The 20,698-nt window shown below is 46.0% G+C and overlaps 1 protein-coding gene across 2 annotated transcripts; it reads right to left on the reverse strand.

Annotated features, from left to right (window-relative positions):
- Positions 1-49: 49 nt before the first annotated feature.
- Positions 50-20,254, reverse strand: LOC100691196 (tankyrase-2). Of its 2 annotated transcripts, none has more exons than XM_005471570.3 (30): positions 20,068-20,254; positions 18,904-19,265; positions 17,988-18,103; positions 17,781-17,889; positions 16,359-16,454; positions 15,485-15,521; positions 15,107-15,182; positions 14,592-14,686; positions 14,362-14,428; positions 14,177-14,254; positions 13,561-13,669; positions 11,793-11,914; positions 11,552-11,643; positions 11,374-11,452; positions 11,093-11,264; positions 10,534-10,613; positions 10,144-10,289; positions 9,861-10,026; positions 9,490-9,709; positions 8,847-8,956; positions 7,872-8,060; positions 7,407-7,776; positions 6,595-6,671; positions 5,305-5,425; positions 4,779-4,876; positions 4,451-4,525; positions 3,998-4,103; positions 2,898-3,084; positions 2,647-2,803; positions 50-1,712 (listed from the first exon to the last, which is right to left on the reverse strand). In XM_005471570.3, the coding sequence occupies exons 2-30, from the start codon at positions 19,241-19,243 to the stop codon at positions 1,650-1,652; spliced, it is 3,753 nt and encodes a 1,250-aa protein (XP_005471627.1). In that variant the 5' UTR covers positions 19,244-19,265; positions 20,068-20,254; the 3' UTR covers positions 50-1,649. The 2 variants fall into 2 exon arrangements, with proteins under 2 accessions (XP_005471627.1, XP_005471626.1); XM_005471569.3 differs by having other exon boundaries at positions 10,534-10,616.
- Positions 20,255-20,698: the final 444 nt, after the last annotated feature.

Below are 20,698 nucleotides of genomic sequence, written 5' to 3' on the forward strand. Positions count from 1 at the left end.
TCAGCTGATTTTTTAAAACAAGAAATATTTTTAAATGTTCACTTTTTGCTATTTTCTATCAAATATAGCTTTAAGTTATGTTTGATGTCTGGATTAAATGTGACAAAAAAAAAAATCAAAGAATCTGATGAACCTGCATTAAAGTGGTCCCTGTTTTTTTGTTTTTTTTATATTAAAGTACAAGCACTGCCCCTCGGAAGGCTTCCTTATTTTGGCCAGTCAGAAAAAAATTGAGCTTTTCGAGAGGCGGGGCTTAAAGAGTCAGGAGCTGAAGCAGTTTGCCTGGCCGAGGTCAGCATCACATACATACTAAGAGTGATTAACAAATTTATATTTGACGCCACAGCTGCCCTAAATTTAAACGATTAGAAAGGACCAAAATCATTTCTGATTTTTCTGTAATGTTAATTCACCAGTAAGTGTAAAAACTTTAATTAAATTTTATTTTTTTAATGCTAAAATTTAATTATTGTTATTGTTGAATTTTCAAATTTACTGTTTTCACAAAAAAGCAGAAAAAATTGTGAAGTTTTTTTTTAATTAAGTTGTTTTAGTAGTTTAATGATACGCTTTTAACTCCTGACAGACATCCAGCCGGCTCAAATTTGGAATATAAAAATGTGTATTTTTTGTTATCTGCCTAATAAGTAACAATATAATTTATTAGTTTTAATCAAGTTTTTGACAGAATTCTAAAATATGTGTGTTTCCTTGTTTTTATGACAGGTCGTCTAATGAATTTGTTAAGGGCTGTATTTATTTTTTTAAACTGTGAATCATAAAAAGCTTTTCTGTGCTGGGATAAAAACACTGAGCTGGAAAATGAACAAAATAAATCTCCTATAATTAACTCTGAAGTCAGAGATCTGCAGTCAGGCTAAGACTGCACAGGTACGTCTGCAGCAGGTAAATATTTGTTTGATGAATCACATTCAGGTTTTCCTGAACTGTGTGACAACGCTAGCCAATCAGAGACTGCGGCTCGTTCAGGCTGATTCAGAGAAAACCTGGTCTTCAAAAACCAACAAGATATTTTCACTTCATAAATATTAATGAACTGACATGCTTGTACAAAAAATAAATATACACGTAACATCTCCATGAAACCAAGTCAGTTCTTCATCTCGTCAGGAGGTTGCCAGGCAACATGTAGGGTTGTTTTGACCGTTCTGTCTGCAGCGAGCAACCGTTCGCTCTTCAGAGTCGTTCGTTCACCGTTACGTCGCCGTTTTCAAAGACGGGGAGCAATGAACCCGTTTATCCGCCAATTACAGCAACTTCCCATCACGTGGGTTCAAACATCAACAACGCGTCGCGTGGGTAAAGTAAATGGATTTGGTGGCAGTTTTAAAGAGTCCCGCTAAACGTTTGTAGCGTTCAATTGTTGCAGCAGCATTTTGGGAATTTGGCGACGTTTTGAAAAATGACCTGAAATATGTGAATAACACGATTTTAACGACAAAAGGATGAAATCAACAGTCACATCACATCAGGACGGAAGTCAATAAAGTGCATAAAACCACAAAAAAACAGTCATCTGATAAAAACCTACATGTTTTATACATGGTATAAATAAAGTTTTCTCCTTGCATGCAGTAAGTGAAGATTCTGGCGTTTCTTCATGTTTTCCTTCCCTGACTCCTTCTTCTTCATCCGTCTGCGGAGGCTTCAGGCTTTATGATCTGGTAGGTGATCAGGTACTCGGGGTAGGCCTGTGGGCGGCAGAGAGGCGTTCACTGACACTCTGTAACAGACACTGAATCCTCCCCAGTTACACCGAACTAAAAACTGATTCTTTAATTTACATTTATGCGATAATCACTTTGAGCTGGCGTATATGAAACCTGTTATTCATAAAAACGTTCATGACGATTATACACTCACAGAAACTCTGCAGCTGTTCATCATCAACTCCATTTATATTCACAGAAAGCTTTGAAAGCTTTTCATGCACAAACAGATTTCTCTTGAAACAACACAGAGTTAACCCCCCAAACTAGCTCTGAGCACTCAAACTAAACTAAGCTGCTGCTCGGCCTGGAACTGAATTTAAACTCAAAACAATGAGAGACGTTTCGAGGCGAGCCCACAGTCACCTCTCTGCCTGTTTGCGTTTGCAGGAAGACGACAGTAAATGTGACACTCTGACACGCCTCGGTGAAAAAGCGAGCAGCAGCTCCTCTTTAACGTCCCCACTTCCTCCTCGTCCTCTCAGGCTGCTGCTTTCAGCACTAAAGCAGACCTCCGCATGTAATGCGACACACTTGTAACGTCGCTGATTGCTCGAGTGGACATGTATTCATGCCGCTTTGTGAAGTGCCACTTCTGAGAAGCTACTGGTTTTGGCACAATTGTCTGAGCACGAGCCGCTCTCTCCACTTACTCAACGACTATCTGTCATCTGGCTGTTTGTGTAGGAGACGCGTCCGCCCTTCAGAGGAAAGCTGAAGCCAACACGGCCGTGCTGCAGATTTAAACAAAGCTTCACAGAGTTCGGTATTTAGCAGGCTCAGGTTTTATTGTGTTAAACCTCACGATTATTTCTTCAAAACTCTTAATTAACCCAAAATATTTGATGTCTCTAAGACTCCAAACCACAGACTTCATCCAAAAGTAAAGTTCTAAGGATGACGAGGTGTTTCTGACCTGCTCTCCTCTGTAGATGACGTACTCGGCCAGAGCGAGGCCGTTAACGCTCGGCCTGCCGGTGACGGAGTGGTGACCCGGCGGCGAATGAGCCATCTTCATGGCGCTGAACTGCAGGAAGGATTTACCCAGAGTCACCCTGCAGAACAACAGGTGCCTGCGAGGAACACAAAGAAGCGTGAGAGTGGTGCTCCACAGCAGTCTGAGCACAGGTGTGTTCGGGGATGGAGGGTGGAGGTCAGGTGGTGTACCTGTGGCAGACGTAGCAGGAGCGGTCTTTGTGGAGCGGACAGCCCGTCCCTCCTCCGATGCCGTAGACGTACTGGTTGCTCTTTGACGAGTTCTCTGCAAAGTAAATCCCGGCGCCGAACATCCCCCCGATGTAGGCATGGCGCTCGTCGAAGCCTTTATGGATGATGGCGTTGACGAACGGCGAGCCTGAGAGGGAATCGATGCAGTACGATCAACGCCCAGGTTAACATTACTGTTTCATGTCATGAGTCATATGATTCACGCTTCTGTCCCTACAAGCTTCTACTTCACTATCCACAAAGTCCTGAGCACATCTGCACAGATCCCAGGACAGCTGCCATTTTTACATCTGTCCCTGAGCGTCTCATGTCCTCTAAAGCCTCGAGGACGCAAACAGCTGCAGACCCGACGGCTGAGTTTTCAGTCCTGTCGTACTTCTTTATATTCCGCTTCACAGCCACGTAGGGCGCATGTGTGGTTGGAGATGAGTCCACGTGGTCACATGAAGCAGGCAGGCATGCAGACGTGTCCACGGACCGCCACTCAGACCGCGGCAGACTCCTGGACGTGGAAAATAAACTCCAGGCCTCACACTGTGAGATCACCCCAACCACAAACAACTCTGTGACTTTGACCTGAATTTGTGTTTGTTGGATCGTCGCTGGCGATGAGAGCTGAGCGTCCGCCTACAGTCCACCATTCACAGGAAAACATCAGAGCAGAAGACATTCAAAGGAAACCATCTGAACTTTAGCAGGCGCCATCTCATGCCGGCTTTGAGTTTCTGAGCCACACCAACACATTCTTCACTCGTGACACTTCCTGAAAATCAAAATCGTGTTGAAGCATCAGTGTTTCGACACAGCGGAGGAGGTTTAGAGGAGAAGGGGAGACAGCCGGACTTCCACAGAGGGATCTAAGAATGGCAGCTGTGCTGAAAACCAGCGATGTACGTGGAGACAGTCCCTGACTTTGTACAGGCCAAGGCTCTACAATAGTACACCTGATATTATAGAGGTTAGATCTGTTAACTGTTCTCCTGCTACCATCACAACACTTCTGCTGCTTGTTCCTATAACATGATCTTTGGTGCTCTGACCGTGAAACAGCATGCGCTCATTGGAGTGGTTGTGGTTTTCCTCAGACACTTCCTTCCTGCGGTGGCTGTACCTCTCCCACAGCTTCTTGTTGCAGACCTTCTGGATCTGAAACACAATCAGCTGAGAGTCAACACAGTGATCTCCTCTAACCTCTGACCCCACCACCATCGTACCCAACAGATGTTCATGTGAGAATAACAATGTCCCGTGGAGCTGGGTCACAACTTCCTGCATCTTAGCACCAAGTCTGTGATGGCGATCGTGCGTAAGACCTGCATGCTCATCTAAACCAAACAAAGTAGAGCTCGTACGATGAAAATGATCTCCTGTCATGTGCTACACGTGAGAGAGGGCGGCTTCAGATTCTTCATCTATGAAAGCAAATCAGCCCACAGCTCAGGAAATGACACAGCAGCAGGGACACAACTCTCCAAGCCTTCGCAGCGTGTTACCTTGATCAGGTTGTATCTGTTGAAGACTCCTCCAGCGTGGCCGCCGTCCCGGTGCTCTCTGATCGTGCTCTGCATCTGACCAACACGAACAAAACCACATTAGGACCTGGTAGGCTGTTAGGCCTTTAAACTCAGCAAACGTCCTCTCTGTGTTCACTTAGCTTCTCCACACTTTTACTGTACGTGTACTTTATTCTGTCCACACTACATGTATTACACGTTTGTGTGTCCTGAAGAATCGCTCACAGCTGGCTCTTTCACAGGGATTAAATAAATCAAGAGTTTCAGAGTTAACCTGTAGGTCTCGTCATCAGGCATGAGTCAGTACCTCCTCCTCCACCGACTGGAACTCCTTGTCGTCGGCCGAGAGGTCGATTAAGATCGTCCCACTGTTGGCTGTGTTCAGCGTCAGATACGGATTCAGACCTGTCACAAACACACAAATCTCTCAGATACGATGGAAAAAAGCTTAAAGCAAGCCGACCCAAACAGTCGACTGAAGTCATCGTGGTTACCTGCCTCGGTCCACCTGCAGGTATAACATGTGTTTTCCCTTCATTCAGTAAAGCTCAGGAAATGATTGGAATGTGTTTCAGTCATTAGGTGGAGGAGACCTAACCCCTGGCTCTCGTGAACCTCATCAGTAAGAGGATGAGGGAGGGGGTCCTTAAAGGGGGAGGAGCTAAGAAATGAGGCTCAGATCAGAGAAATAAAGATTATTTACTGTTGAGAATCATACAAAGCTGCTCTGATAGAGTCCAATGATACAAATGTAGAGCTCACAATGAGCAGAATAACTCGTGCGTGTGCGTGTGTGTGTGTGTGTGTGTGTGTGTGTGTGTGTGTGTCCTCACTCTGCGGCCCACTGATGAGCCTCTCCACTCCTTTGATGATCTTGTGTCTGTGTCCGTAGGCGTTGATGCCGATCTCCTTCAGCTCGCGATGACCCATCTCCACCAGAACGTCTAGAGTGATCTGCACACACACACACACGCACACACACACACACACACACACACACACACACACACACGTTTACTGCCTTTGTAAGGACGTTCAGTGACACAACCTATTTCTTGGGTCCAAAGAAAAACTAACCAGAACCTTAAAACCGAGTCAGAAACCATCTGCAGGTCTTTGCTTGATTCTTTTATTTGCACTGAAACTAAACGACTGTGAAACAGATCGTTTATGAAGCGTGACAGCTGTCACCCAAACTAACAAAGCAAAGGTCATGACAGCTTCTCACAGCTGCTGCAGAGCAGTTTTACTTTTCATTCATTTATGAGGTTTATCAGCATTCATGTGAAACATCAGGCGCAACTGCCAGGTGCTGCTAATCAGATGCTTTTGATCAACACGTGACGATAAGAGATAAAAGTTTAGGCAGACTCTACAGGTCTCAGCTAGCATGTTAAAGGTCAAAGTTCATTGGCTGTTTGGGAGGGCTGCAGCCTCATCTCTCTGAAACAACATGGCGGCACACCTTTGGTTTGGACAGCTGCACCTGAACACACCCAAAGACTTCTGGGACAGCGTCCTTTGGACAGGCGAGACTGAAGTGGACGTGTTTGTCCACAGCAGCACATTATGACTGTGTGAGAGGTGGTGATTTTAATGTTAGCTGTGCTGGTCAGTGATTTTAATGCCATCTGCAGAGGATGGTAGTCATTTTTCACCATCTCCTCACCTGGAGTGATCTCCCATTTGTCAGAAAAATGAGCTGCTTCTCCTGTAATTTAACTCACTTCCACTTTCATGCCCCAGTTTTTAAAATGACAAAAGATCTGCTGGGAACATGTAAATGCCAATAAGTAGTTTATGAGCCAAGAAGACAAAGAAAACATTTAGCCAAATTAAAGTTAACAGTAGCTGAATCATGTGTTAGCACTTCCTGTTGATATCACTGGATATCTGTGACCTTCAAGTCTCTCCACAGTAACAGCAGGAATAATCCTACCTGAATGAAGAATTATTAAAATACACCTGTTGTTCATCAGTCCTTTCAATGGATGGAAATTTTTCTCATATTTAAATAAAGAAATTCTTCAATGAAAGTCGGTGCAGCTGCTCTTGTACCTGCCGTCAATGTTTCCTTACACACAGGAAACCTGCCAGCAGTTTGCCGGTGTCGAAGTTCTCACCTGCTCCCTGTCGAAGATCTCGAGAAGATGCTCCAACCCCAGGTTCTTCAAGAACTGACAGATGCTGAGCTCAGCCCCTGAACAACAAACACAACCGGTTCAGAAACCAAAACAAGACGGCGCTCATCCAGAGGCTCTCGGCACGCGATCCACAGGGATACAACTGACTCGGCTCAGACTGCAGTAGGAAAAGGAAAAAGCAGCCAAGTGGAACATCGCTCGGCCTGTTACCAAACTGGAGGGTTCACACCGTCTGTGACAGAAACCCAACTGTCCCTGCAGCTAACACTCAGGCAGGATACGTCCTGGCTGTCACAGCTTGACCGGATTGGTGGCGTCTTCTTTGGTGACGCGTTTTAATCGCTTGGCTCGCCGTAGTTCAAACCTCACGGAAGATATTTAACTGATACTACAGTGATCCTGAGATTGATGTAGAACTGAGCATTTTTGCCCTTAGCACGTTAGCTTTTTGAAACCATATGTCATGCTCACTGTAGTAGCTGAAAAGTTAGCCCCGCCCTAAACTCCACCTGCATTTTTGTCCTTTTTGACTAACAGGACCAAAACTTCCAAAATGAAGATCATGTTTTATTCAGTCATAATAAAATGATAAAGTAGTAAAAAGAAAGCAAGAGAAAACTTTTTCCCTTCTGGACTTCATACGAATCAGGAGTCGCCCCCTGCTGGACAGTTTAAGGCTCTTCAGCTCTGGCCTCACTTGTCAGACCTGCAGCGTGAGTTAGCTTAACTCAGTTTAAAAGAGCTCCTGACAAACACTGTTGATTTCACATCAGCTTTTCTTCATCACTCACCTTCATCTTTCTTCTCTGCACCCGGGGATCCCTCAGCAGCCGACAGCAGGGCCGACATCTCAGGAAATGGTGAGGATGATGAAGACGATGGCGGCGGTGAAGATGTGAGGCTTGCAGCAGCAGCTATGTTACTGGTCGCTGCTGCAGATGTGGAGGAGGAAGAGGTGGAAGGGGAAGAAGACAGGAGGAGAGAAGGTGTAGGGCAGGTGGATGACGAGGAAGGGTTGGAGGAAAGGAGTGGTGGGATGATGGCGGTGACAGGTGGAGCACTGGAGGCGGACGCTGCTACGCTGATGACCTGAGGTTTGTAACAGCCAGGGAGAGCGGAGGGAGGCATCGCCGCTGTTAGCAAGGCCCGGACATCATCAGCCTGCAGGAGGAAGAGGAGGAGGAGCTTATCAGTATGCTTTATAACCACATATTGTTTTATGGTGGACTGTCCCTTTAACTCAGGGTGAGACTAACTGTGACCAGGTCCAGAGGCGACTGTCCTTCCTGGTTCCGCAGGGTTGGGTCGGCGCCGTGAGCCAATAGGAGAGCGCAGAGCTGCGTGCGTCCCTTCTGAGCGGCCTCGTGCAGTGGCGTGAACGCCCACTTATCAGTGGCATTGACACAGGCGTCGTACTTGATGAGGAGAGCCGCCACATCCACGTGCTGGAAGAGACGGCACTATGTTGACACTGAGCAGGCTTTTATTGTGAAAGGAAATAAAAATTGATTTAGGTCCTCTGATAATCGTGTCGTATGATGTGGACGCAACGAACAGAAGAAGAAAATAAAAGAAAGAATGAGCAGAGAAGTACGGAGGTGAAGACTGGGCGATGAGCGGCTGGAAGACACACACACACACACACACACACTAACAGTGTCATTTCCCTCCTCCTCACTGAAGTGTGTTTGTTCACACTGTCTCCAGCTCATCAGTCTGTGTGTTTTGGTGCACTTGAACCAACAGGGGGCGCCACAAGGGAAAAGCTCAGTTAAAGCCTTTATTACTGCCACACACTAAAGGCTAAAAATACAGTTCCATTTATAAAATGTAGAGCACAATAAGGCCACATTAGACACAATAGCACCACCATGTGGTCAGTTAAAAAACTACAATGTTGTAAAACTTTCATGCTCTCCTCCTGTGATTTCAACTAAAGACACCCTTCAGCAATCACACTGAAACGTCTCTCAGACGTTCACTCTTTGTTTGCTTTGTCAGGTGTGTGTCTGTCTTTGTGTTTCTGATGTTGGGGGGTGAAATCTGTTTACACCTGTAAAATCTGTTTCTGGGTACTTTCTCTCTTTTTTTCCTCCTCAGGGAGATAATTACATGTTAGCATAAAGACTGTGTTTAAGGTTAGAGTAGAGCTGGATTAGGTGTGTGTGTGTGTGTACCTGTCTGTGATGTTATGAACCTAACGATGTGTGTGAATGTTATCCCCGACTCACCCCGTACGAGGCAGCGTTGTGCAGAGGGATCAGTCCACCTTTGTCCTGAGAGTTGACCTCAGCTCCGTGCTGCAAAAGGTACTCTGCCACTTCCAAGTTATTATAGCCCGCTATACACACAAAGAAAAACATGCGTATACATATGTATGCCAGCATGTTGGAGAAATTAATAATGGCATATAATAATTTGACATTTAATAGAATATTTCAACTTTAGCAGGATGTAAAATACATTAGTTAACAAAGAAAATTTGGCATCTAATATGTGAAACTAAATATCGCTGTAAAAAGTCCTCTTTGCCATCAAGCATTCAGGCGTCACTTTTTCATGACGGTAAACTGTTTATAAATATAAACAGGATCTTAAAGTGAAACCACTTAAACCTGCATTCTCTCTAATGGCCAGCAGGGGGCGACGCTACTGCATGCAAACTTCTAATATATGTGCAGCTGATAGGCTGCTAAAATTTTCTGGATTCTTTTGATGTAATTTGTTACAATTGAAACAAGTTAGTAACAAAACTATCGACATAAACTGCCCCACACCAGGGGGCGCTGCACAGTAGGGGTAACTGACTGTCCTTTAAGGCTACACCTGCATGAATAACGTAGGCGCTGGTGTTTCAGGTGTGTGTTTATGTACCGGCCAGGTGCAGCGGCGTGGAGTGCCTCCCGTGTTGGTCTCGACAGTTGACGTTGTCTCCAGTACAGAGTTTCTTCACTCGAGCCAGGCAGCCTTTCTTGGCGGCGTCCAGCAGGGCGGCGTCACCCCGCAGGAGGTCCTGGATGTCCGTGTCGGCGTCCTTCACCAGATCCAGAGGGGTGTTACCGTCACGGTTTTTCCGGGTTGGGTCGGCGCCATGCTGGAGCCAGGAAATAACCAGAAACTGGCAGTTTGACTCTGGTGACCAACTGATGTTCAGTGAGCTGTGTGGTGCTGCTGCTTCTATCCTTAGTGTTAGTAAGTGTTTATTCATTTAAAACGTGTGTGTGTGTGTGTGTGTGTGTGTGTACCTGCAGCAGGAGTTTGCAGATATCGTATTTGCCTTTGGCTGCAGCTTCGTGCAGTGGTGTGAACTTCCAGAGGTCGGCCACGTTGACCACGGCGCCGTGAAGAACCAGCAGCTCTGCGACTTCATAATGACCGTAGGAACAGGCGTTATGGAGAGGAACCAAACCCCTGCAGCAGAGACGGAACCACGACTTCAGCGCGCATTTTTCCACCCCACAGAGATAAAGTCTGAGACATTTCTTTCACAGCTGCTCAAGTCTGAAGATACTCGGTCCTCCTCCTCACCCTTTATCCTTGGCATGGACGTCGGCTCCGTGCTGCAGCAGGAACTGGACGACTGCCAGACGGTTGTAGCCGGCAGCGAAATGCAGCGGCGTGGACTGCCGACCCTCCACGTCCCTGCAGTTCACGTTCTGTGCTGTGCAGAGCTTCTGCAGATGCCGACGAACATGGTGTGCCGAGACACAGAAAAAAGAGAAAAAGGGAAAGAGTGAATTTGTTCAGTAACTTTAAGTTCAACAGTGAAGCAACGTCTGCACAACCAGAACCTGCAGTTCCTCTAATGTCCAGCAGGGGCTCCAGCAGTTCGCTAGTAAACTGGAGTCACTGAACATTTTGATGACGTGAACGTGTTCCTGTCTTTAGAAATCAGACTGGTCCGCTAACATGGCTAACCTTGACGGTTTCCAGATCTCCTGATTTGGACGCTTCCAGCAGCTGTCGGTCGACTTCAGAGTTCCCGATCAGAAATCCTTCTGCTGAGACAAACAAATGAAACAAAGATGATCAACAAAGACTTCAAACTAGTGACGTGAAAGTGTACGGCAAAACAAGTGAGCAGGCGGCTCATTTTCTCATAGACTAGTTTTTACAGCCAGAGGCGTCGCCCCCTGCTGGTCATTAGAATGAAGGCATGTTAAAGGAAGTTTAGCCACGCCCACCCTTCATTTCAATTCATGGATTTTAAAAATAGGACAGCAAAAGTGCACCATGCGTCCAATAATCATTGATCATTATTCTACTGATTTTGTCGTCTTGATAAATCAGTTGATCAAAGCCGGTTTCTCCCAAACTTACGAGTTTACTTCCTGCTAAATTAAAGGTTAAATAACTGAAACAAACATGACTGTATTCCAAACGTCCACATATGTTTGGTGCAGCAGCGTTTCTAATACCTGGTTTCCTTTTGAGTTAAAAAAACTGACTATTAAAAACAGGCGGGATGATCCGTCACCTTGCAGTATCTCCTGCACGCTCTCGTTGCCCAGCTGTGACGGTGACAATCCCTGCAGCGACGTGAGCAGCGGGTCGCAGCCGGCGGTCAGCAGCAGCCTGCAGGTCTGCAGGTGGCCGCAGCGAGCGGCTCGATGCAGCGCCGTCTGGCCGAGATGATCCACCGCATTCACCTGGAGGGAAACGACAGGCGGGATTCGGCTCAGGTGTTTCTGATGCTGCAGCGACACTTTCTAATGAACGTGCTCGAGATTAACCACATTTTAGCTGCCGTCCGCTCACCTTTGCTTCGTGTTTCACCAGAACCTCAATGACATCGTTGTGGGCTTTCTCTGACGCCACGTGGAGCGGGGTCTGCAGGCTGAGGGAAACATTGACATCACAAAAAGATCAGGAACTGTGTGACATCACAAACATCACCGAAACAGGAAGTAAAACGCTCTGAAGTCTCGGGACTCACTCTTTAGTCTTCTCGTTGACGTTGGCGCCCTTCCTCAGCAGAACTTCACACACTTGCTTCCTCTTTGGGTACGGAGAGGCAGACGCACAATGCTGAGAGAACACACACACACAGACACACAGACACACACACACACACACACACTCACACACGTTTGTTTCTAACACTGAAAATGGTCAATTCATTAAAATGTGCGTGAGTAACTCGGGGCGACTGCACAGGACTGAACACGGTGCCTCACCAGCGCCGTCTCCTGAGTGTGCGGGTGTTTGAAGCTGATGGTCTCCACGCTCAGATGCTTCTTTACTTGAACCATGTCGGCGTCCCTCGCCGCCTGCAGCAGGCTGTGACCTCTGGACTCATCTGAGAAAACAGAAAATCCTCGATGTGCACGCTAATCTGCTAATGACTGTTTGACTTACAGTGGCTTGCAAAAGTATTCGGCCCCCTTGAACTTTTCCACATTTTGTCACATTACAGCCACAAACATGAATCAGTTTTATTGGAATTCCAGGTGAAAGACCAATACAAAGTGGTGCACACGTGAGAAGTGGAACGAAAATCATACATGATTCCAAACATTTTTTACAAATAAATAACTGCAAAGTGGAGTGTGCATAATTATTCAGCCCCCTGAGTCAATACTTTGTAGAACCACCTTTTGCTGCAGTTACAGCTGCCAGTCTTTTAGGGTATGTCTCTACCAGCTTTGCACATCTACAGACTGAAATCCTTGCCCATTCTTCTTTGCAAAACAGCTCCACAGCTGCCCTGTGACGGCCTCAGAGGTTGTCTAAGAGAACATTGGGAGCAACAACACCATGAAGTCCAAAGAACACAGCAGACAGGTCAGGGATAAAGTTACTGAGAAATTTAAAGCAGGCTTAGGCTACAAAAAGATTTCCCAAGCCTTGAACATCCCACGGAGCACTGTTCAAGCCATCATTCAGAAATGGAAGGAGTATGGCACAACTGTAAACCTACCAAGACAAGGCCGTCCACCTAAACTCACAGGCCGAACAAGGAGAGCGCTGATCAGAAATGCAGCCAAGAGGCCCATGGTGACTCTGGACGAGCTGCAGAGATCTACAGCTCAGGTGGGGGAATCTGTCCATAGGACAACTATTAGTCGTGCACTGCACAAAGTTGGCCTTTATGGAAGAGTGGCAAGAAGAAAGCCATTGTTAACAGAAAACCATAAGAAGTCCTGTTTGCAGTTTGCCACAAGCCATGTGGGGGACACAGCAAACATGTGGAAGAAGGTGCTCTGGTCAGATGAGACCAAAATGGAACTTTTTGGCCAAAATGCAAAACGCTATGTGTGGTGGAAAACTAACACTGCACATCACTCTGAACACACCATCCCCACTGTCAAATATGGTGGTGGCAGCATCATGCTCCGGGGGTGCTTCTCTTCAGCAGGGACAGGGAAGCTGGTCAGAGTTGATGGGAAGATGGATGGAGCCAAATACAGGGCAATCTTGGAAGAAAACCTCTTGGAGTCTGCAAAAGACTTGAGACTGGGGCGGAGGTTCACCTTCCAGCAGGACAACCACCCTAAACATAAAGCCAGGGCAACAATGGAATGGTTTAAAACAAAACATATCCATGTGTTAGAATGGCCCAGTCAAAGTCCAGATCTAAATCCAATCCAGAATCTGTGGCGGATTTCAGTCTGTAGATGTGCAAAGCTGGTAGAGACATACCCTAAAAGACTGGCAGTTGTAATTGCAGCAAAAGGTGGTTCTACAAAGTATTGACTCAGGGGGCTGAATAATTACGCACAGCCCACTTTTCAGTTATTTATTTGTAAAAAATGTTTGGAATCATGTATGATTTTCGTTCCACTTCTCACGTGTACACCACTTTGTGTTGGTCTTTCACCTGGAATTCCAATAACATTGATTCATGTTTGTGGCTGTAATGTGACAAAATGTGGGAAAGTTCAAGGGGGCCGAATACTTTTGCAAGCCACTCTATGTTCTTACAAAGAGGGAAACAGGACGTACAGGCGAGCCGCTCCTTCAGCTGTGTGGTTGGAGCGAGGTCGATGGAGCTTTTATTGTGACAGTTCAGGAAGGTGGGGTCGGCGCCGTAGCTCAGCAGCAGAGAGCACACCTGTGCAAACACACGAGGGCCACCTGAGTCAGAACGGGGGAGGAGGGACTATTTCTACAGCAGAAAGTAGTTCCGGTGCCCATGATGCTGTGCTCTGTGTGACTGTTCAGAGTTACTCTGTGTCAAACATAAGGCCGGAGGGCCAGAATCAGCCCGGCAAAGACTCCAATCTGGCCTACGGGACATTTTTGGAAAAGCTAAAGGACAACACAGATTATGGACTTTTCCTAAATTTCACAGCTTGTCCTGCTGATAAAGACACGGAGAAAACATGTTTAATGAAGCTGCAAATATCCAACACACTGCAGCGCCATCTAGTGACCAAATAAAAAACGCAACCTCGAGGATGCTCTGAGTGTAAGAGCTGCATTAAGGAAAAAACGTATTAACTTTGCATTTTAATTAAAATGCAAATTTTCAGTTTTTCCATCCTGAAAATTCTGTTGATGAAGCGTGTCCTCCAGGGTGCGCTGTGATTGGCTGTAGTGAGTTTTGTGTGTGTTTTACCTCCACGCGGTTCTTGGAAGCAGCTTCATGCAGAGGCGTGAACTGCCACAGGTCCATGGCGTTCACGCAGGCGCCGTGCTGCACACGCAGACAGGACGGATTAGTATGGGTATGACCCCCCCCGCACATGTGCACAGTGCCCACTCTGCTTGAGCCTGATATCAGGTGGATAAAGTGACAGATACCTTCACCAGCAGCTCGGTGACCTCGTAGTGGCCGTACGAACAGGCGTTATGAAGAGGAACCAGGTCCCTGAAACACACACGACAGCGAGCGGTCAAAACTGCTGCTGCGTTTAACACGTCACAGCAGAGGTGGAGCACTATGTGTTAAAGAAAACCATCCACAGACTGCAGGCCTCTGTCGAGCCTTACAGACGAAGGAAAGGGCAAAGAAGCTCCACACAGGCTCTTACCCCTTATCCTTGGCGTGTACGTCGGCGCCGTGCTGCAGTAACAGCTGCACCGTCTTCACGCGGTTGTAGCCAGCGGCGAGGTGTAGCGGCGTCGACTGAAACAACAAAAACACCACCCGGTGGTGTGTTACAATGCAGGGACACACCGACACAAGCCCCACCCTGCTGTCAGAGTTATCACCAGCACAGAGAGTTGAGCACTGGATCCAGACACGACCTGGATTTTTAAGTTCTGTCTCGATTTATTTTTTTAGATATTTTACTGTTATTTTAACCATTTCATTCATTTCTCCAGTATTTGTGCTGGTTAACAATGTTTAAACCGTGTATCTGTTATTTATATTTAACTCAATAACTTTCAGTTTACTTTAACCAGTTATCAGGGGCGTAGCTAAATGGGGGGAACCTGTGGTTCCCATGTGCCCCAAAATGTGATTAAACTGATGAGGTATCACACACCTCTTAGAAAAAAGCGTTCAGCTCGGTCTGATAGAAATTCAGACCCTCCTCGTTACCTTTCGCCCATCACTGGCGTGACAGTTGACGTTGAGCGGCGTCAGCAGAGCCATCAGCTTCTCTTCGTTCCCGCTCCTGTGGAGACATCGGCATCATGTTCAACCAACCACAGCTGGAGTTTAATGAATTATATTCAAGACGTCTATTACAGAAGAATCTGCTGATGTGTTTTCTCACGAGGTCAGAGTCTCACTTCCTATGTTTCTGAGAAATGAATCAAAAATCCTGATGAAAAGCAAAACTTCACATTTAAGCAGCTAGAAAAGAGAAATTTGGGGATTTTTAATTTTAAAAATGACACCAGCTGGTTCAGCTGTAACATCTAAACATTTATGCTTCAACCAAACAAGGTGATACAGAATTACAGAGTACTGTACCTGGCACTTTCCAGAAGCTCATCTTTTCTGTATTCACCTGCAAACAAAAGAAAACAGAAAAAAAAAAACACAGGAAGAAGCTGATAAAATGTTTCTCTAAACTTGACCTTTGACCTTTTTTTCTTTCAGTCTTAATGTGAACCACGACCAAAATAAAGGCTAATGTTAATGCTTAAAACAAAGTAAAACAAAGCTCAATGAAATTAGCAATTTGCTAACATGCTAATGTTTAGCAGCGTGTATTAGCCATAAATACCAAATGAAACTATTCTGCTCATTGTCTTTGTTTCTGTGCCGAGTCTCGACTAGAGAAGCTTTGCATGATTTATCTTATTTATCGTAAAGTGAGTTTGATGTCAACTCATCGTAATCGTAGCAAAGATCTGCGGAAACTGAGTAAACGGAGCAGTGTGAGGGTTTCTCTCTCAGGGATTAGTCAGCCCATCACTGTGGGCTAAGTGATGGGCTGACAGAGAGATTTCATTTGATCAACACAGTGAGATCATACGTCAGACAAATAACCAAACTTTAAACAAAGATTAAAAAGTGTCAAAAGCAAAAATCTATCAACACCAAAAACAACATTTTTAGGAATATGACAAAAACCAGGAAACAAAACCACATAACTGCATAAAACCATATAAAAACCATAAAAGACAGATTTACTGTTTCATGTGTGTTTACAGAAGAGTGAGACAAACTAAAATCAGAGAAAAGGACATGATGTGATGGAAGTGTCATTACTGATACACGTTCATGGTCACAGCTGAATAAACTGAATGTATCCTGAAGGGGGCGTGACCGCCTCGTCCAAACTTCGTCACAAACAGGTGAGCTCTAACGCCTGCAAATGTCCCCGTGAGGTCCAGCTCACCTGTCAGGACCGCTTTGGCGGACGCATCAGCCAGATCCAGAGCGGTTCGACCGTCGGTGTTCCTGATGGTCGGCTCAGCACCGTGCTGCAACAACACTACACACACACGTTAATTAATTAATACAAATTAAAGTGAGTTTAACAGGACGCAGTGACTCAGGTGCTCTTCAGTGAAGCAGGTGACTCTAATCTTACGTAGAGCAATAAACAACAAAAAGAGCTCCTCAGTTTTTATTTTAATAAATTAGAATTTTTTAAAGATTTTAGAAGGCTCTGATTGGGCAACATGATCCACTGACACTGCAGGAACTGTGATGTGTGTGGAGGGTGTGGCTTGTAGGCCGTTAGTGGACATACTGTCTGATCTAAAGGACTCCACAGGCTGCAGTGAGACTTTCATTAAAAACCTATAGAGATGTGAGGACAGTGCGGTAATTCACACTCTGACCTGATGGTGGCAGTGTTCCAATGGCTGAACTGTCCTGCTGCTCTCTGAGCTCAGTGACAGCTTCCTGGTGACTTCATGGTCTCTAGTACAGTAAAGCTGGTGCAGGTTGCAGCTGCCTCATTATATTCAATATGTTTGGTTTCAAAAACTCAGAAGTCAAAGCTTATTTACTGTGGCTATGTCCATCTTTTATATACAGTATATGGCCACAAATAGTTTTCCAGGACAAATTTCCAATCTGCAAAAGGACGATTTCCTCCATACATTTCCTTCCATAAGCATTAAAGTTCCAACATTAAAGTTTCATAGCTTTGTATCAGGTAACACGGCAGCACGAGCCAAACGCAGACACAGAGGCAGACAGAAACGAACAAAATGCAAAACTTTATTAGGGATCAGGGAGCAAACAGAAATACAAAAGTAAGAACAAGACGTCACGGAGATCAAAATCAGGACAGCAAACAAGCGAGGAGGGGAACACGACACAGGTGAGAGCACCTGACAGCAGGAGGAGGCAAAGAGGGCGGAGCAAACGATGACAAAGGAAGGTGAACCAAAGCAGGAAGTAACCAAAAACACCACGACAAGACGACTCACAGCAAACATGACAACAGACACGGGAACACAAGAGGAACTGACATGTACACAAGACAAGGAGGAAGGCAAACAGAAACAACACAAGCAACTCACAACACGCGAACAAACCAAACTGCATCACAGGTTAGCTTCAGTTACCAGAGCGAGTCAAATAAAACGTCTGAAAGTATCAAAGCTGCTGATAATTCATTCATTATAACATATTTCCTGAATTCTTAGATTCTAACACAAAATATCATTTCAGCAACGTTTTGTTTGCCTGAAGTCAATTTGGTTTGAATTCAAATGAAACCTTTTGTGTGTCAGTGTGTGTGTGTGTGTGTGTGTGCAGTAACTCTGTGTCCTGCAGGTGTTTGAACATCTGGGTGCTTTTGTACCTATGCACACGTCGATCTTGCCCTTGATGGCTGCCTCGTGGAGCGGGGTGTAGTTCCAGTTGTCTCTGGCGTTGGCGTCCGCCCCGTGGTGAAGCAGCAGACTCACAACCTACGCACAAAAAAACCCACACAAAGCTGCAGAGCTTCTGAAGTTTCAGGGGAAAAGTCTCCACTTTCCAGCTCTGGATACGGAACACGTGGATGTACCTCAGCGTGGCCGAAGGAGCAGGCGTTGTGGAGCGATATCAGACCGCCGTCGTCCCTGGCGTGGACACTGGCACCGTTCTGGAGGAGGAAGTCCACCACGTCTTTACGGCCGAAGCCTGGAGACGCAGAGAGCGACACGAATGAACGAAGCTCATTATTCCTCCACTGTCTGAGCCCTCGAACACCTCTGTGACTCCTCTCATTATACACCCATAAATTATTCAGAGCGAGGCGGCAACGAGCTAACAGGGCTGTACAGGGAGGAGGCAGCTTCATCATCATCATCACAGGGGAGAAGAGACGCACTGAGAGTTTCTGAGCTGAAACATGGCTGCAGTCAGTTTGACAAAGAAAAAACTCGTCTAATGAATCAACAGAAACATCATCCATAAACTCGAACGCTCCAAGTTTTAAATGAACGCTGATGAAACTCTGCAGAGCTGCAGAGCGAGGTCATCCACACAGATCCGGCTTCCATCCACCGAAGTCTTGGGGAAAATAACAACAGCATAAAACTTCCACTTCTTTTTATTGCGGTACAAACTTCTTATAGTACATTTCAAAAGAACAAAGAAAACGAGGTGAATATACAGAAATGATGAAGATTACAAAGAGACTGCCTGGGTGGAGGTTTGTGCTCTCTGTGTGCTAACAGCTGCTTTTATTCTTTTAAACCCATTATACTTCCATACAATAACATTACATATGCTTTAAACCATTGATGCTACTTATGAATGTGAACCTAGCTGTGGTAGCGTCTGGCAGAAACACGAGGACGTCATCAGGATATAATGAGATAACTATTCTTATTATTACGTTTTTTTATTCTGAAATCTGGATCACACCATAAAAACTGTAAAAAGAAGATGGCAGACATGCTGTTATCTGAGAGGTCAGTCAAACCTGAGCGTCTCACCTGCAGCGAAGTGCAGCGGCGTGGATTTCCGGCCCGCCGTGTCTCTGCTGTTCACGTTCTCGGCCGTCACCAGTTTCCGGACCCGCTCCAGGTCTCCGCTCCGACAGGCCTCGAACAGCTCCCTGCGGCCCTCACCGGTACCCGGCTCTGCCACCTCCACCACCACGGGTCCCGGAGACACGGCTCCGCCCCCGAGACCCGACACTCCTGAACATCTCCGGCCAGACGACATGGGCGGAGGAGAGCGGCCTCTTCCCAGTTTCAAGCTGCCACTTCCTGAGAGTTTGGACTGCGAGCAGCAAACGGACGAACCCCAGAACCCCGCAGCCACCGAGGCCATGCAGCACGACGAGTCCTGGTACCTGAAAGGCCCCAAACCCAGGAAACCATGAAGAACTGCTTCAGCGTCTGTGCAGCAGATGGAGTTAGAATTAATAAACAACCAAAAAGCTGACAAATCTTTTTCTGTCACGACTTCACTGGTTTTACTTTAAAGTCACAGACGACAGAAACCAAACCAAAACCAAACTTCCTCTGGTCTTATTTTGCTTCCACAGGTCAGTTGAAGTGTTGCACACTTTGATTCAGACTTTCTGCACAAACATTCGCCTGGAATCGGTCTGAACATTTGAATATGCAAAAACACACTTTTCCAAACTATGACTGAAAAAAGAGAAAAGCTGGAAGATCATTTATGGCGCGTTTTCTCACAATAATATTAAAAAAGCTTATAGGAGCATCCATAATGCACTGCTCTGGATATTTTTCACTACCCACTGATGATCACGTGGGGCGGATTGTGCATTACACATTTTTCATGTGAAACATCTTCTGAGGGGTCCTCACCTCCTCACTGACGCTGCCGACAGCAGGAGAACAATAACACGGGGGTTGCGTAATATCAGCCGCTGAAAGCATCAAAGGCGCGTGGAGGGATTTCTGCGTGTACAAACGGACCTGAAGAACAAAGTGGGTCACGTGACCTCAGAGGTTGGATTTTTAAGAAAGCAAAGAAGGAAACAAGCACGAGCGTCGGTGAGACCGAGAGATGCTCAGAGGCGGAGACAGAACCGAGCGGGACCGACCCTCCACATCCATCCACGCGGGGATTTTCACAAAGACGCTTCTAACAAACACATTTTAAAAAGGTCTCCGTGCACTCACCCTGCGCTCACGGTGATGTTCCAGGATGTGAGAGCTGCTCACGGCTGGATGAAGCTCCCCTCAGCGGCTGACAGGAAGGCTCCTCCATCCTCCTCCGGGAGCGCGGTGTGTGGATGCAGAGAGAAGCAGAGCCGCTACAAACGCCGTGAACCCCGCAACTCAAGCACCGACAGCAGACCCCCCCCCAACCAGAACAAAGGAGCGCTTCATTTATCTACCAGGCTCCGCCGAGCGAGCGGATCTACTGTCTCATCAATGCGCCAATAATAATGATAATAATAATAATAATAATCTTTTCCAGCACTTAAAGGATCAGAACGTGATATATGTATGTAATACTGAACATGTTATGTGTTTGTTTACAGTGGAATGAAGGTTATATATTTATTAAGTAAGTAAAGTTTATTTATTAAGTGCTTTTCATAGACAGGCAGTCACAAAGCGCTGAACACAAAGGTTACAATAAACAAGAAGTTAGGAACCAAAACAGACAATATGGACGATACAAAAAGGTTAAATGTAAATAAAAGTTTAAGATTTTAAAAAAAACCTCAACAGAAGGTTTGTTTAAACAGAAACGTATATCATGGCGTTCCATGTATGTCCTGCCTGCTAGCATCTTACACCCTGC

The sequence above is a fragment of the Oreochromis niloticus genome, linkage group LG8 (assembly GCF_001858045.2).
Source record: "Oreochromis niloticus isolate F11D_XX linkage group LG8, O_niloticus_UMD_NMBU, whole genome shotgun sequence".
NCBI lineage: Eukaryota > Metazoa > Chordata > Actinopteri > Cichliformes > Cichlidae > Oreochromis > Oreochromis niloticus.

Coding starts and splice junctions, on each gene's coding strand:
- LOC100691196 (XM_005471569.3), bottom strand. CDS start 19,243: ATGGCCTCGGTGGCTGCGGGGTTCTGGGGTTCGTCCGTTTGCTGCTCG. Junction 16,455..17,780: donor CAAGATCGACGTGTGCATAG/GTACAAAAGCAC, acceptor GTGTGTGTGTAG/TGTTGTTGCAGCACGGTGCT. Junction 6,672..7,406: donor TGCAGAGAAGAAAGATGAAG/GTGAGTGATGAA, acceptor TTTGTTGTTCAG/GGGCTGAGCTCAGCATCTGT.